The following is a 16,660-nucleotide window of genomic DNA, read 5'->3' on the forward strand; positions in this document are numbered from 1 at the left end:
TGGCAGAGATGACAGAATATACAATTTTGAAGAGAAAAGGAAAATTATACATATGAAAGTGATGCAGGGTCTTGTGTGGCTTAAAAATGGCAAGTGATGTAAATAATTGTGATATCGGTTAGAATAGCATATATTCCTGTAGTGGTGTCAGGGGATGTTAAATCTTATCAGGGAAACTGATGGAAACATGCGTAATTAGACCTGAAAAGTTCATTTCATGGGTTCAATTCAACGTATGTTTTTAGGTTTTTATTTTTGACAGGCATTACCTTTACAACGCACCTCTCTGTATAGGACTTCTATGTTATGAGTATCCCTATGCTACTGATTGGTATTAACTACACCTTAAAGACTTAGCTCGAATAACATCGGTGCATATAACACAATAATCTATGGAATCTGTAGGGGACAAAAAAACATGATATCTACCATTTTAGCAATTTATAGTGTTATAATATACCAGAGAAACAAATAGACAGAGTTGTATCTGGCCAGTATGCTCTAAAAAGTGTTCATGCCATGTGGTCTCATACTTCTCCCTTCGGTGGACATATTAATGTCACTATGCTCCTAAACGATTATAGAATAGTTTACATAGCAAATGTAAACAGGATCTGATGACATCATAATATCGGGGGACATTAAAGGTGACAAAAGTGCTTCTCATGCTGAAACACAATTAGAGCATCAGGGCCACTGACATATCCGTTAATTATGCCACCTTTGGTCCTCTTTTTGTCTCCATAAAGGTCTCTGACTGTATCTCTCTTTCAATCTGTTCTTCTTCCAGAGAAGGCCTGCTTGCGCAATATGCATGTCTCCCATCCAGGGCTCCAAACCCCTTTATAAACCACGCCTGGGTCACCTACAAAGTCATAGCTCTTGCAAACAGGGAGACAGAAAGCTAAGTGCTGCCCACGGGAAAGAAGCTGCTGTTAACCTCTTCTATTTTGCTTTATTTCCTTTGGGTATTATGTGGAAAGCCGTGGCACTGGCTGTTTGTCTGCTGGTGGCTGGAGTTCAGCCCATGGACAACCCAGCATATGGGGTGAAGCTATGTGGTCGTGAGTTCATTCGGGCAGTCATCTTCACCTGCGGAGGCTCACGGTGGAGACGGTCACTCAAGAGTGCAGGTGAGAGGCTCTACATCTTCACCCATTACTGACTTATCTACAGTGGTTTAGGGTGTCATCTGGTGAATATGTATATGACTAGATCTGGTAACTAGAACATATTTATTTAATGTATGAGATCAACTTTTTTCATCATCTTAAGCTATGATTTCTGGATTTCTGTTGTTTGTCTTCGCCCTCCATTGCTCATTTGTGATTGTGTGGACGATAAAAAACACAAAAGGTAGGGGAAGTAGGGGAAGGTCTTTATCGGGGTAAGGATATGTCTGAATACTGTAGGCTTTCTGTTTTGTGTTAAACAGGTTTAGGCAAGTGATATTGATAAATGGAGCCCAACCCTGTAAAATTAATCTGTTTGTATTTTTAATGCTATTTGTCTCTGCGTTGAAATGTACTCAGATAAAACACAAGGCAAGGTAAGGCAAAGCAGCTTTATTTTTATGGCACATTCAATACAACAGGGCAATTTCGAGTGATTTACAGGGCAATAATATAGAAAAACATAATTAAGTATGCAGATTTACAAAAGAAAGGGTACATGCTAACATTAAAAGAGTAAAGAGACGATAGTAGAAGGTGGGATGTTGAGAGGTTATTTCTGTCTGACTGTTAGCAATGTTCCTGGGACTTCTGACACTCACTCCCTTGTTTATCATGCCATTTTTAGCAATTCTTTCAATGCCAATGCAGATAGTGGACGGGACAAACTATTAGTTAATATCTGAGCGTAAGAGAAAAGCATTAGTGTTCTATGACTCCTCATTTGCCCATTTTACTGCTGCAGATGTTTCAGAGGACCCATTCAGCTCCCTTCAGGAGGAGTTCTCGGAGGGCTTGAGTCCCAATCCTGTGGTGGAGGGCATTCTCCAAAGAAACAGAGATCTAACCTTCTCAACAAGAGACAACCACGAGGAAGCGTTTAGCAGACCGGCCCGTTCTTTCATCACTGAGGAAATCCTGGAAGCCCTACGCAAGGCTGACCGCAAGGGCCGGGACGTGGTGGTTGGCCTGTCCAACGCCTGCTGCAAGTGGGGCTGCAGTAAGAGCGAGATCAGCTCCCTCTGCTGAGAGTCAGCCATCGCCATCTGAGTCAATACATCGTCATTCTTACTAAATACACAAGTACACAAACAGACACACATCCAGTTTTTCTCTCTTTTTCCACTCATGAATTATGGGCCATTTCATATCCAGTCTCTTTCACTTTCTGAACTGTTTGATTTTTCACAGTATGAAGTGTATAGAAAGGGCTGCCACGTGTTCAGAAATGTTTATATATATTTCCTCTAGGCTTTGTAATGAAAAGTCTTAATTAGTCAATCGTGAACAAGCTGTTTTGTCCTTCCCAACCACTAAACACACAATATGAATGTTTTTTTTTTTCATGACTGGCTGAAATGTGCATCTAAGAATTCAAAGGAATAAAATGCTCTGTTAATATCATTTGACAACAACTGCATAAAAGTCACTCCTGTCTGATCTTGTTTGTAATTAGAAATAGATTGTTGGTATTTTGCATTTGTCTCACAACACACAGAGCACTAAAAGGTTCAGACCTATAATAAAAATGTGTTAAAAGAATCAAATCGTTGCATTTTTATGTCAAAATCCCTTTTTTTCTCAATTGCCAAGGCTGAAAATAGTCTCACTTTACCCGAAAATTGCTGTCCTGGCATTATTTACAATTGATGATGCATCAAAAACTTCTTTAAAAACATACTTTGACACAGTGAGATTTTCAGTGATGGAGGAAATTACCAGATCTACATCCTATTGCATTTATTTAAACATAATTACTTGCAAGTGCAAGTAAATGTCTTGCATTTAAAACTGGGTAAAAGTTCAGAAAAAGCTATTAACAGTAACATGAAGTATCAAAAGTAAGAGTATCTGCATGACCTTGTGGTTTATTACATTTACTCTGATGCCAAGCATAGAGTTATAGAAAGCAGAAATAAAATACAGTAATTAAAAAGAGAGTAAGAAACTGAAAAGACATCCCATGCTTTCATTACTAACAGCTCTGATGTAATTTAACCTTAAAAGTTGAGGCTGAAAGAAGGTAGCCTTACAATAATGTTGCACCTGTGTGATGATATGAATAAAAATAAAGCCAAATTGAGTATAGATATTGCACAGTTTGGTAAGTGATAATATTGCACCTGCATGATGATTGATGACTTAAAACAGTAAAACAGTAACTGAGGGAAAATAGACAAGTTGAATGGCTGTATTCACATTGTTGCACAAATAAAGTATAAATATTGCACAGTTTGGTATATAGTAATATTGCACATGAGTGCTAATTGGTTGATAATGGTCAGTTTTGGCATTTGGGAGCAGTGTTGGTTACCGTGAAAGCAGCAGTAAAGAGGGAACTGTGGTATCTCTCTGTCACACACCATGGGTGAAAACATGCCAGGACAGAGCTGGCTTCCTTTCACGGTTACCATAACAGATGGATCTGCTGGATAGGCTTTTTATTCAAAGTAAGTTTAATTTTGACAGCGTTTTTCTATTGTTTTCAAATAAATCTGAGTTTTAAGATTTTTCTGTATTATGTAGTTTGTACTTTTAATACTTGAATTACTTTTTTCCTGGCTATACCTACTTACTTTTACTTGAGTATTATTATCAATGCATGGGTTTTACTTGTAACATAGTATTTTTACAGTGTGGTCTTAGTACTTTTACTTAATACTTCTTCCACCACTTATTATGTCACTGCTGAGTGTATCAGTACCTGTTCTGTCATGTGTGATATCTCCCAATTTATTCACAAAAACAGCGCTTACGTCGAAAAGTCGCCTGTGTTGTTTTTAAGTGAATATATTTGGGCTAGACGGCTTGTGTTTTTGGACCCTCTGCAGCCACAAAGCAGGAAGTAGCTGCTAGAGGTGTGCACGCTGTGCGCGTCAATGAGCCATAAACGCGCGCGGGTTCACGTCACTGGAAATTCCTCGAAATGGGCGGGGCCACCCGGTAAAAACGCTGAACGGATCGTTTGAACAAGTTCAACAAAAGTTTCTCTTTAAACGGTGTTTTTATATCGCTGCGTAATGCGCGACGGGCATCCCAGTGTCTCTCAAAATGAGGTAATTTAATTTAACATACGGTTAATATGTATTGATATTTAACTATTTTTTAAAGAACAAATCAACTTGCTGTAATTTGAGACGGAACACTTTTAAAATACGAATTGGTATTGGGCTACTTTCACAAATACTGAGTGTGCTTTCACGTACTAGCGATATACTACATATGCGTTTGCTATTTACAATTTGAGTATTTTCAACAGTAATATTTGTAACACAGACAAACTGTGGATATTTGGACTATTTATGTCAAAGTTTAGGATGTACAGTCGCTTACGTTTCGATGCACGTGCTGGTGATTCCTAACGCCCGCTACATTTAAGTTACGGTGTCCAAAACTCTTTAAAAGTGCTCAAGTTTGAGTAATATAGCTGTTACAAGCTGCAACTTCCGTCTTTGATGCTATGTATGTATGTATATGTGTGTTTTCTACAGACACTAGAGGCCTGGGTCCAAATGTAATGGCCACACTCATAACAAGGTGGCTACTGTCCATCTTGTTGGTCAACGTGCCCAACTGTTTTGCTCCAGGTAGGCTTATTATTCACTGCTTGGGTAGACTACATGTTATTCAAATGCTGACTGGGTGAAAGTCTTCTTAATCTTAGTTGCTTTTACTTGTGTTTTTTAAAATCTGCTCAGTTATATGCTACTTTACACTGTATGCCACTGCATTCAGAGGAAAATATTGCCCTTGTTACTCTATTACATTTATAGAACACAGTAAAGGGTGGATCTGCACAGGGATGCAGGGTATAAGCACCTTTTTTTAGTCATTTACTGCATACTCATCTAGCAGTCAATGAGCTACTGGAATCAGAGAGACTACACACTTCCTCCTTGGTTACTTACTTACAGGGTTGCATCAGTATTACATTTTTATATTATGATTACTGTCTCAGAAAAGATCACTATATACACAATAATTACCATTATAATCAGTCACAATGACTTTTAAAGGAGTAAAAACAGAAGGTTTTTTTAGGGGGATTGAAGAAATGTTTTATCATATTTGAAACTTTTTGTGTGTAAAAAGTCTCCCTTTTCAAAATTAACACAATACTGGTGAGATGTGGTATTTTTAAGAAATAAAGTAAATAAGCAAATGTACACAGTATGATAACCTTCCGTTTTTATTCCACTGTATACCTTGAAACTGGTATAAAGCTGCATCCCTACCTACTCATCTCCCCAGTAGTACACCCACCCCATTAACTAGCACTACACCACTGATTACTGTGTTCATTAATGTACATCACCGGCACTGCTGCTGGTCATGCGGCACATCCACACCATAAAATTGCACTCAAACCTGTATAAATGTGAATTTCAATGTAAATATCAATATATATCTTGCACTCCAACCATTCTTGTATATACTTTAATTCCATGGTTCTGTTTCTTGCACTGTTACACTGTTACTTGTGTTACTTGTTTTGTTTTGCACTGTAAGACTCGTACTTTTAATATTTTATATTTTATATTTTATATTTGTATCTTCAATTTTATCTGTTTTCTTTTTCTATATTTATGTTGCACCAAGACACCAGAACAAATTCCTCGTATTGTGGTAACTATACCTGGCAATAAATCTTTTTCTGATTCTGATTCTGATTCTGATTCTAAACGTACTTCTCAGTTAATTAGTTAGATTTCAGTTTCAAACATGGCAAATATAATATAAGGACAACAACAGTTCTTTGCTGTACAAGATTTTACACAAAAAATATAAGATCAACTTTTAAAAAATGATTCATTTTTTAAAGAATAAATTTCCCAAGAGTTAACAAAGTATGTCGGATTAGCTCCACAACAACCAGCAACAACCATAGGCGGACTATGACACAATGGGAACCAGGGCACAGGTATGCAAAGGGCCCCCCCCACCTACATAGGAGGAAGACACACAGACTTTGTGGTGGTTTTTCCATCTCTGTGTTTTTCTTAATGCATCTTTTTTGCTTTTGTGTTTCTTTTTGGTCATTTTGTGTCTTGTTTAGGCAATTTTGTGTCTCTTTAAGGAAATCTTGGCTTTTTTTCTATTTGTAGTCATTTTGTGTGTCTTTGCTGTTTTGTAGTAATTTGGGTTTCTTTGAGTGTTTTGTGTCTCACTAGCAATTTTGAGTTTCTGAGGTTCTGTATTTTTGGTTCGGTTTCTGTCACTTTGAAGTCAGTTTGTCTCTCCTTGTGGTTGTAGAGTGTCTCTTTGTTCTTTTGCCAGTTTTTAGTTATTTTGTGCCATTTTGCAACTCCTTTGCATTTCTTTATGGGCTTTTAGTGGTCTTTTTTTAGCGTCATACTGACCATAGTCAGTATGTGTTAATCTGAGTGACCACAGTCAGTATGTGTTAGTCTGAGTGACCACAGTCAGTATGTGTTAGTCTGAGTGACATTTTGCAAGTATAGGCCTTGGGATACAATATTTAAGTGTAAATGCAATAGTGCTGCACGATTAATATAATTGCAGTTGCAGTCAAAAATCTGCAATTGCGATTTTTTAAATACATAACCGCATAAAAAGAACGCCTGGATGTGGAAAGTCCACCTGCAGCCAAAGCCAAGAAGAAAGCTTTAAGCCAGCTAATGGAAGAACTTACTTTTTGGGGAAAATATTAAGTTATTTTGAAAACAGTACTGTAAAAACTTAAGGTTTTGTAATTTTTCTTCTTCTACTTAATTTTTGTATGTTTTGAGTTGAGAAATACACACTTCAAAACTATTATTATTCTCTGCATTTTCCTTGATAACCAAGAAGGTAGACTCATGATATCATTTATTTATTTATTTTATCACAATTGTAATATTGTTCAGTATAATTGCAACTGCACATTTTTACCAAATTGTGCAGCACTAAAATGCAACATGAAGGGCTTTGTCTAAGCTTTGGTATCAGTGCTAAAGTTTAAGACTTTGTCTACCACTAAAACCTCCCTCCAACAAAACATGTTGATGTTTCCTGCAGTTTTTTTAAAACTAACTAAAGAATCAGGTGTTTTGTGTGCAACAGATCTGCTTACTGAGGCCATTACATTGAGCTTAACATGTTTTGATAAAGGGCTCTTTGTGCTAACACATGTAGGTCACATGCCTTTAGGTTTTCTTATATGGAGACTGAGCCTAAATAATACTACATTACTGTCTGTATCAAAGAGGAAGTGGTGACAAGGGAGGAGTGCAGGCATTTGGACCCAGACTGATCAGAGTGCTTGTTTCTGGGTAAAGTTTCTGGCTGTGTGTTTTCCTGCAACGTGCAGGCATTGAATTGATCACTGCGAAAAGTGTAGAGGATTTCAAGAAATGGTTTGAGGTGACAGTCTTGTGATGAATAGAAAAAAAGGGTTTGTGTGTGTGTGTGTGTGTGTTTGCAGGTGCTGGCAGCTGCACAAATGACTAAACATGCTTTGTATTTCTCTTGTGGTGTAGATCGGGCTTCATTCTTTCCTTTACAATTTTTGAATTGTATCTCAGGTATTCACTGCCTCTCTCTTTTCTAATATGATATGAATCTGACTAAAACGCAATGAATGATGATCAAAAAATAAATCTGATTTCCCCAAGCAAAACTGCTAAGACTTTCAACAAATCAATATTGAATTATATATTTTTTCTTTTTTTAATATCTGTGTTGTTTCTCGTCTGACCGGAATAAGTGTTGGAGAGATTTTGGAGATTAATTGTTGCAACGCGTATTTTTCATTTTGATTTCTTCAGGCCACTTGCGTACATTTGTTGTGATTTTAGGTGTATATTCACTTCATAATTTGTCTTTGTGGCGACTAGAAGGCAAACACGCACACAACTTGCTTTGTCTCCTTTGTTGTGCAGGGAATCAAAACTTCTAAAGATTCAATTTCAAAGAAAAAATGTCTTGAGTTGTTGAAAAAGATGTCTTGAGAAAGGTTCTTGTGACTGAAACATCGACACTTAAAAAAAATGTCAGTGTAGAAGTGTGTATGGATTCACTTTTTATTTTGGTAAGTAGTTTTTGTGACTCACAGTATCCTGGAAGTTTGTCACGATGGGTCAGTACCTTTGCTTGTTGTGACTCATAGTGGGAAAATTTTGGATTAGACATTGTAATATGTGCCACTACTCTGATTTTAAAGCTTTTTCCCAATCAGTAATCAAATGGATCTTCGTGTATTGTTTTGGACACTAGAATAGACATTTAAAGAGCTCCTCACACTATGTGCCAAATTTAAAAAACAAACAAACTCCAAACCCTTATGGTCTTTCAGATGTCGTGGTTGGAGTACTATGTTGCCAGTTTATTTGATCATTTTATCTGGATTTTATTTTGTTTTGTTAGTTTTAATTTAATTTTTATTTTGTTTTGTTAGTTTTAATTTAATTTTAATTTGTTTGTGAAGCACTTTGTGACTGGTTTCTGTGAGAAGTGCGACATAAATAAACTTTGCTTGCTTCGGTACAGCTAAACTAACACAGACCAATTTAACATCCCTGCAATAAATCCTACGTTCATAAAGATTGTAATGTTAAGTTGTAGTTGAAACCGTTTTTGCTTTGTTTTGTTTGCCTATGCCTGGTGGAGATCATGCATTCAGTCATTAGCAGTGGTGGATGAAGTATCTGAAAGCCATACTTGAATAAAAGTATAGATATCTTGCCAGAAAATAAAAGTTAAAGTCTCCAATAAGAATGTTAAGTAAAAGTCTTGAAAGTATCTGATGTTTACTGTATTCAAGTGTCAAAAGTCATTTTATGATATTAAAAGTATTTATGTATTGAAAGTAAAAGCTGTTAATTTAAAAAAAAACCAAAAAAACAAGCGGTCAGAATTTTGAGAGTTATGACGTTTATGTTTTCATCAGTTAAACCACCTTAAAAAGAATAAAATCCAGCTTTTCCTTCCCTCCCACTCTTTAATCTGTCCCTTGTTCTTTTCTCCTCATTTTGTTTGAAAGTAACTACAGTGCTTAAGGGAAGTGTAGTAGAGTAAAAGTACATTTTATTTGGGAAATTTATCGAAGCAAATGTGAAAGTTGACCAAAATTCAACTAAAGTACAGATACAAAATATATTTAAGTACTGTAACAACATATTATTACTTTGTTACATTACACCACTGGTTGTATATGCGTGTATCTGTCTTTCTGCACCTTATCTCACAAACTACTAGACCCATCAGCCTTAATATTTTTTGTGTATATTTATGATGTATGATGTAAGATCAAGGGTCTCTCCTGGCTGCGGTGATTCACAGTTGTTAAAAGACCGGTCTGCTTTGATTTATACCATCATTTACTGCAGACTCCTCACTACTCTTAGCCTGCCTGTAGAAGCTGAAGGTGATCAAAAAATCACATAGCAAAAGGCATTTCGGGCAATTTTCAAGGCTGAAAACAAGCCTTGGTCTTTGTCACGGCTAAATCTGAGCATATGTTATGATCCACTAAAGTAATGCACGATGCAAGATGAATACATCTACATTTTTGTTATTTTAACTCTTCTTATCAGCATGTTGTCTCAATGTTTCACTGCTCTCATGCCTTGCCCTCCCTGTTCCCTCACACGTGCCCTCAGACACATCTGGGGGTGGGGGATCAGTACTGAGCTCACTTTTTCATTTTTACGTGAGTTTTGAAGTTCTGTGAACTATGAACAATCACTTTTGGTTTTATCCTGTGCGCTCTTTGTTTCTCCAGCCCCTCCTGCTGCTCCCTCTCTTCCTGACTGCTATATCCCATGTGACGAGAAAAACAATTGTGCAGATATCCACTGTAGATGGGATCCAAGTCTGGATCCTCAGATCCCCACCAACTACAGCCTGCACTGGGAGCCAGCAAAAAATGAGTAAACACAACCAAATATATCAGTAGTCATAGACATCTGACAACTTTTCCAATAAAAAAAAGAGCAAACAACTGTTTAACTTTGGGAGAAGCCCTCTGAATATGTTCTGCTCCTCTTGTGTTCTCTTCAGAGAGGGCCATGTGATCAATGGGACCAGTCTGAGTGGGATTATCCATCGTAAACACTTCAGCCATGGAGAACTTCATGTTTGGGTCCTGGCTAAGAACCAGCATGGTTCTACCAGTTCTCAGAAGGCTATGTACATTACACACGATATCAGTAAGTCAGTCCTGCACATTCTCAGTCAGCTTTTCTGACAACCTGAATCACAATAATTTACCTATTTTAATGGGAATTATTTGGACTTGTAGTTTATCTTCAAATTATTCATTTTAATTTTAAGTTATTTTTTATTTTAAATTGTTTTGTGTATCTGTTTCTGTTTTTAGTGAAGCTGCCCCCTCCTAACATCACATGGAGCTTTCAGGATACATTAGAGGTTGAATGGGCTTTCTCCTGTGATGAGCTGCAGATCTCTTTGGGACACTGTGATGTCCGATATCGGACTGAAGCAGACCAAGTCTGGGCTGAGGTGTGCAGCTTAGGCTTTTTCTTTCACCATTTTCCTTTCCCAGGGTTCCCACAGTCATGGAAAACTTGGAATTTTACATTTCAGGAAAGGCCACATAATTAGTAAAAATTATTGAAAGTTTTGGAAAAGTCATGAAATTATGTAGTGTGTAATGAATTTGTGAAAGTAATTTTTTTCATGAATAACCTTCTATTTAATAACTGGAATTTATTTTCTGTTTAAATTTCAATGTGTGTCTAAATGCGTTGATGTGTGACAGTGCTTTGTTTACCATCACGCATGTTCTTTATTTAGTCCCCGCATTTTGTCTCTCTTCGTGTACACCACTCAGCGGAAATTATGTATGAAATGTTTTATGGGTCCTTAAAAAGTCTTGGGAAAGTCTTGAAATGTCGCCTAGGAAAATGTCTGGGAGAACTGCTTTTCTTTCTCTTAATGTAGTCCATGCTTTGTAATGCAGTATGTTGGCATTGAGGAGACTGAGCTAATGCATCAATGAATTCAGTCAATTATTGTCCTAAAAAGAGAAAAAACGTATATTGTTTACTGACTAAGCTTTGTCACTGGATTTATGCTCATGCTTGTTTTTTTTTCTTTCCGCACAGGAAGAGAGTGGACTCCATGGATATACATTTGACAGTCCCCAGCCCTGCACAGTTTATGAATTTCAAGTTCGCTGTTCCTGTGCCAAAGGCTTGCCGAGTGACTGGAGTGCAATCTACAGGATACAAAGCCTTGAGGCGGGTGGGTCTTCCTGTTTGTTTTCTGCCATTTTAGCTGTTGAGTTAAAGGAGCAGAATACGGCATTCAGAGGTCATCTGGTCAGAATCAGATGCATGTTGTCTAAACACGGTTCTCAGCATGGAGGTGGCTAAGCCGCGTGCTAGCAGCTGACGGTTGTAACAGTGCTAACAACAACAGTGCTGATGGAGCCAACCATGTTAACCAGGCGTGAGTGGGGTGGGAACTGGAGGATGGACACTATGCTTCAGCTGTTAGCCTACCAGCAGGATAATACTAACTTGTATGTTGTGAGTTGTATTTTTTATGATAGTGTATGGCCATAACGACTTCTTATTGTGTTTTGTATTTCCGCCTTTATTTTGTTGTACTGGATGTATCAATAACCTTTTTTGGGGGGATTATTTTTGGCATTTCTGCCTTTAGGACAAGGACATTGCCTTTGTACGTGGTGCGCCTGCACACTGAGCTGCTGGAAGCCCCAGGAACGCACATTTTTATGTATGTCTTTATGGCATATGTAATTGTGAAACCAAATGAAAATTAAAACCAAATATTAAATAGTGATTTGTCATTTTTACACTTTTATTTTTTGGACAGATCCAGGAGAGCTGCTTCCCCTTTCTCCTGTCTTTATTCCAAAATAACAGCTAGCTGTATCTTCATATTTACCATACAGATATTTATTGTTTCAGTACGTAAACTATGGTGACAGTAATTATGTTAAGATGAAACAGAAAGGATTAATCTAACTCACCATAGCAATGTTGCATCCCCCACTAAACAAAACAACAATTTCTCAGTTCCCTAAACCTGCACTGATTCTGACTTGCCATTAACTCTCTGGTTTCCTTCTCCTCTTACTAATTTGTTCCTTTCTTGTTCAGCCCCGATTGGAGAGCTGGATGTATGGATGGACTGCGGGATGTCTCAGGCACCGTCCAACTGTTTTCTTACCTGGAAGGTAGGCTAACAGTAATCATTCTCTGACTGAAATAATGAACCAGTGTGTCACTTTTTGCAGACTCACCCCTCACTGCCCTCTCCTTCTCTCCGTCCCGTCCAGAGGCTTCCTATATCTCAGGCTTGCGGTCTCATTCTAGGATATGAAGTCAGACTGTCTTACAGTAACTACGCTGAGGTGTTGGTCAATTTGTCCACGTCTGAGCCAGGGGGCCAGTTGGTGTGCAGTGAGACGCAATGCCGCTTCAATTCCTCTATAAAGGCTATTTCAACAGCCAGTGTATCTGCCTACAACACACATGGTGCCACAGAGCCTTCTTACCTCGCTGTGCCAATACCAGGTATCAATTCCCCAGACTGTCATTGAGTAAAAAGTGTAAGCAGTAAGTAAAAGTACTGAAAACTCAAAGGGCCTATTTAAAAAAACATCCTTAGGGCTAAATGCGGCTCCTAACTGGTGGAATTAGAAGAAAATGTATTTGTATAATCTGATTCTTTAATTATTACTTTCTTTACATTTTGTTCATGCGGCTCATCAGAACTAACAAGGCGTTTGTCTCTTCCAAGGTAAATGGAAAAATGAGCAAGCTATTCACCTCAAGATGAACAAAGAGAACCTCACTGTGTCCTGGGATGAGCCATCTCAGCTCTCTGATAACCTGAAGGAATATGTGGTGCAATACAAGCAAGCAGGGTGTCCTCCGGGCCAAGGGTTTGACTGGGTCAAAGTGAACAAAAACCACACAGTAGGAATTTTAAAAGGTATGTTTGATTTGGATACATCTATGGCATTACATGAGATAAAAAGAAAAGATTGATCATATGACACATCTGTTTAAGTAGCCCCAGAAAGTGACAGACATTCATTCAAAGAAACCACCTCTCAGCTGTAATCACTTAATCACATTATTTTTATTTTATTTTATTTTATTCCGTTTATTATGAATTGTGCAAAATATGTGGGTCGGGTAGTCACTGTAAGTTTTCTTTTTTGTCTGTTGTATATTGTCCTTGTAAAGCACTATGTGACCTATATCTATGATATGAATAGATTTACTGACTTACTTAATATATTCTTTTTTTCAGACATATTTTTATTGAACTTTTTTGCAAAGCAGGGAAGACAAGGACACAAAATACATAAACAATAATACTAGCAGTAAACAAATTACTGACAACTAAACCTGTCAAGTTAAGACAGAAACAAATAAGCAAATAGACAGAAAAGAAAAAACCCAAACAACAAAAACAGACAGACAGACAAAAAATAAATAAAAATAAGTAAATAAAAATACAATAAAAACAAATAAGTAAATATGTTTAGGGAGTCCAGATGGTTACAAGGAATTCTTTAAAAAATAGTTGGAAATGTGGTTTAAGTTGGACTTTTGCTGGCTGTTGTCAAAATGCCTGTTTAATTCTGCTGTGTGTCTCCACCTACAGGTCAATATAAAAAAAACACACCCTACCAGGTGTCATTGTTTACTATATCACACAGCAGTAAAGTCCATCACCTCTCATCAGTTATTGGATATTCACTTGAAGGAAGTAAGTATTTATGCATTATTTTTGACCTGTATTTTCTTTTTCTTTTTTTTTTTTTTTTTTTACTTGTAATTTTGTCTGTCCTTATTTTAAATGTAAAAAACTGTATTGTTTCTCTGTCACTCTTCAGCTCCCTCCAAAGTGCAATCATTTAAGGTGTTTTCCATTGCTGACACTCATGTGACCCTCTTGTGGAAGCCTGTTCCCCTCTCCATGCAGAATGGGGTGATCCTGTACTACCAATTCATAGTAGACCAAGTAAACGGACAAAAAGGTACAGAGCAACTTTACAGTAGTAGTAAATTAGTTAAAGGTCCAGTGTGTAAGACTAAAGGGTATTAAGTATTAACTTTTGGGTGAGAATTTCAGATTTCAACTGTACCCTTTCAGCTTTAATAAACAAACTTTTTGTTTCATACTAATTAGTCAGTGTTAGCATGCCCACATGCCAAAGTAAAAAAGGTGAAAACATTGTACCTGCTACACTTTAGCACGTTAGCGTTGTTATTGTGAGCAGTTAGCATGTTGACAATAGCATTTTGCTTGCACTACTGTGCCTAAATGTAGCCTCACAGAGCAGCTAGCATGACTGTAATCTGTTTTTAGGTCTCTTAAATGGCTCTATGATGATAGTATAAAAAAACTAGGATAATTAGTAATAAACTAAATACAGTTATACAATTGTATACTTAGCTTGGCGTGTCTGTGTCAGCTATTTTTTGTTACTTTACCTCACTCCCATAGACTGATAATAAATAAAATATACAGTCTATCCTCACTCCACACACTTTGTCTTTTCTACAGTGCACAATGTGAGTGCATCCCCCCCGGAGGAAAATATGACTTTTAAGCTGCATGGTCTCAGTCCAGGACAGAATTATGAGGTGCGAATAAGAGCTGTGACTTCAGCTGGGCCTGGAGAAAATGCCACCGTAAATTTCAAAACGAATCTCAATGAAATCTTGGGTATTGTATTATATCTTCATTATTTTCTTGTTAAATGTGATAAGCTGTATGATTAAGAGTTTGGAGTTTTTTAGAGGTATAATTTGATATTTCTTACAACATAAGTGGATTAATCATTACTGTCTAAACTAGTTTGTTTCTTTCATCTCCTTCCTGTTTTTCAGTACTTCCAATACCACTGCTCGTTGGATTCATTTCTGTAGTCTTAATATGCTTTCTTGTTATTTTATCCTGGTAAGATGATCATTTAAAAAACTTGTCTTTGACTGTCTGATCTATGACTGTGGTGCATCATAATTGTTTTTCTTGTTTTGTTTAACACTTTGACTGTCACACAAAAAAAATGGTGTTTTGCATTCTCATCTAATATTCAGTTTTGTGGAGTAAAGAGTTACATGCAACTAGTTAAATAATTAAATTACCAAAAGAATGTAATTGTAATCAGTTACAGTAATTGATAAAAAAAAGTAATTAAATCACAGTTAACATTCAAAATATTGAATAAAACATTCATTCTGTTGCTTTACATCAAAAGGATATTAAATTCAAATTCTCCCAAATTTCACTGCTTCATAAAATGTTGATGTGAACATTGATGTTCATAATACATTAATGGACATGTTCTCTTAATTGATCCTTAACATTGTGACTTTATGTGATTATGTGTGGCGTCTTATGTTTTTTTTGTTTGTTTTGTTAAAGCTCTTTCGTGTCTGCCAATTTTTGTCATGGAGAAAACAAAGCATGTCCACTGGTGCCTACATTTTTATATGAGAAAGTGCCGGATGCCCGCAACAGTCACATTTTAAAGCACATGATGTACCAGGTGAGAGACTGACCAAAATGCCAGGACGTCTTTGTTGTTATCTGTTTATTCTGTCCTAGTTCATTATTATGTATGCAAAAAAGACATCTTGGGTTCTGTGTGTGATCTTCCTGTAGGCTAATGACCAGCTGGCTTGTATCTGCATTCCCGTCAATGAGCCGCATCCCGAGATCTCTGTGTTGGAGGTTTTGGAAATCCAGCCCTGTGCAGACAGGTTAACAAGGCCAGTGGTTGGAGACGGATGCTTTGAGATGGAAGATGATCAGAGGGAGGAAGCTGTCACAGAGGAGTGTCATAGGACAGACCACAGATATGGAAGAGAAGAGTACAGCAAAATGTTGGATTCAGATGAGGAGAAGGACAGGGAGGAGGGGTGGAGCTCAGAGGAGGACGAACAGCCAACGTCGGGTTATGAAAAGCACTTCATGCCAAGTGCTTTGGAAGTGCAGGTAGCTTGACATTTTCTCGACCTTGCATCAGAGACATTCACCTCAAAAGCGTGTATTTTTTTTGTTTTGTTTTGTTTTAAATTTGCAAAAAAACGATCAATGTGGAAATGTGAATTTAGACGATGAGCCTCTCTCTGCAGGACTGAGGTGGCGGACTCAGGTCATTGAAGAGATTAATCTTCAGAAGCTTATGACAGTGATGCATTCCCTCTCTCTACTCTCTCTTTACACTGTTTGCATTTGTTTGTTTGGGTATTTTGTTTAACTTGGTAAGTGTTTGTTTCATGACTTTTTTGTTGTTATTTTTTAAAAACAGGAACAACTTATGTAGCCTCCCATTTCTGTCTTATGTTGAGCCTGGCTGTGTACCAAGTGTAGTACTGTATATTTTATAAGGCAAAAATAAACCAAATGCATAGAAAAACTGGCAATTTACTGGATGTGCAAGACATTATAATTTCTTTGTATTAAACATACTGATCCAGCCTGGAGCCTCAATATGAAGTAAATCAGGAATTATTTGTCACTGACACTTA

The 16,660-nt window shown here is 37.2% G+C and overlaps 2 protein-coding genes across 2 annotated transcripts; both read left to right on the forward strand.

Annotated features, from left to right (window-relative positions):
* The first annotated feature begins 904 nt into the window (after positions 1-904).
* rln3a (relaxin 3a) lies at positions 905-2,596 on the forward strand. Its single transcript, XM_042505708.1, has 2 exons — positions 905-1,133; positions 1,918-2,596. The coding sequence occupies exons 1-2, from the start codon at positions 974-976 to the stop codon at positions 2,199-2,201; spliced, it is 444 nt and encodes a 147-aa protein (XP_042361642.1). The 5' UTR covers positions 905-973; the 3' UTR covers positions 2,202-2,596.
* Positions 2,597-4,115: 1,519 nt separating this feature from the next.
* Positions 4,116-16,560, forward strand: il12rb2l (interleukin 12 receptor, beta 2a, like). Its single transcript, XM_042504687.1, has 15 exons — positions 4,116-4,228; positions 4,664-4,759; positions 9,895-10,042; positions 10,173-10,321; positions 10,492-10,634; positions 11,240-11,378; positions 12,263-12,339; positions 12,442-12,679; positions 12,906-13,100; positions 13,782-13,886; positions 14,014-14,157; positions 14,688-14,849; positions 15,014-15,083; positions 15,552-15,675; positions 15,792-16,560. The coding sequence occupies exons 2-15, from the start codon at positions 4,690-4,692 to the stop codon at positions 16,131-16,133; spliced, it is 2,106 nt and encodes a 701-aa protein (XP_042360621.1). The 5' UTR covers positions 4,116-4,228; positions 4,664-4,689; the 3' UTR covers positions 16,134-16,560.
* Positions 16,561-16,660: the final 100 nt, after the last annotated feature.

Source organism: Plectropomus leopardus, chromosome 17 (genome assembly GCF_008729295.1).
Source record: "Plectropomus leopardus isolate mb chromosome 17, YSFRI_Pleo_2.0, whole genome shotgun sequence".
Classification (NCBI taxonomy): domain Eukaryota; kingdom Metazoa; phylum Chordata; class Actinopteri; order Perciformes; family Serranidae; genus Plectropomus; species Plectropomus leopardus.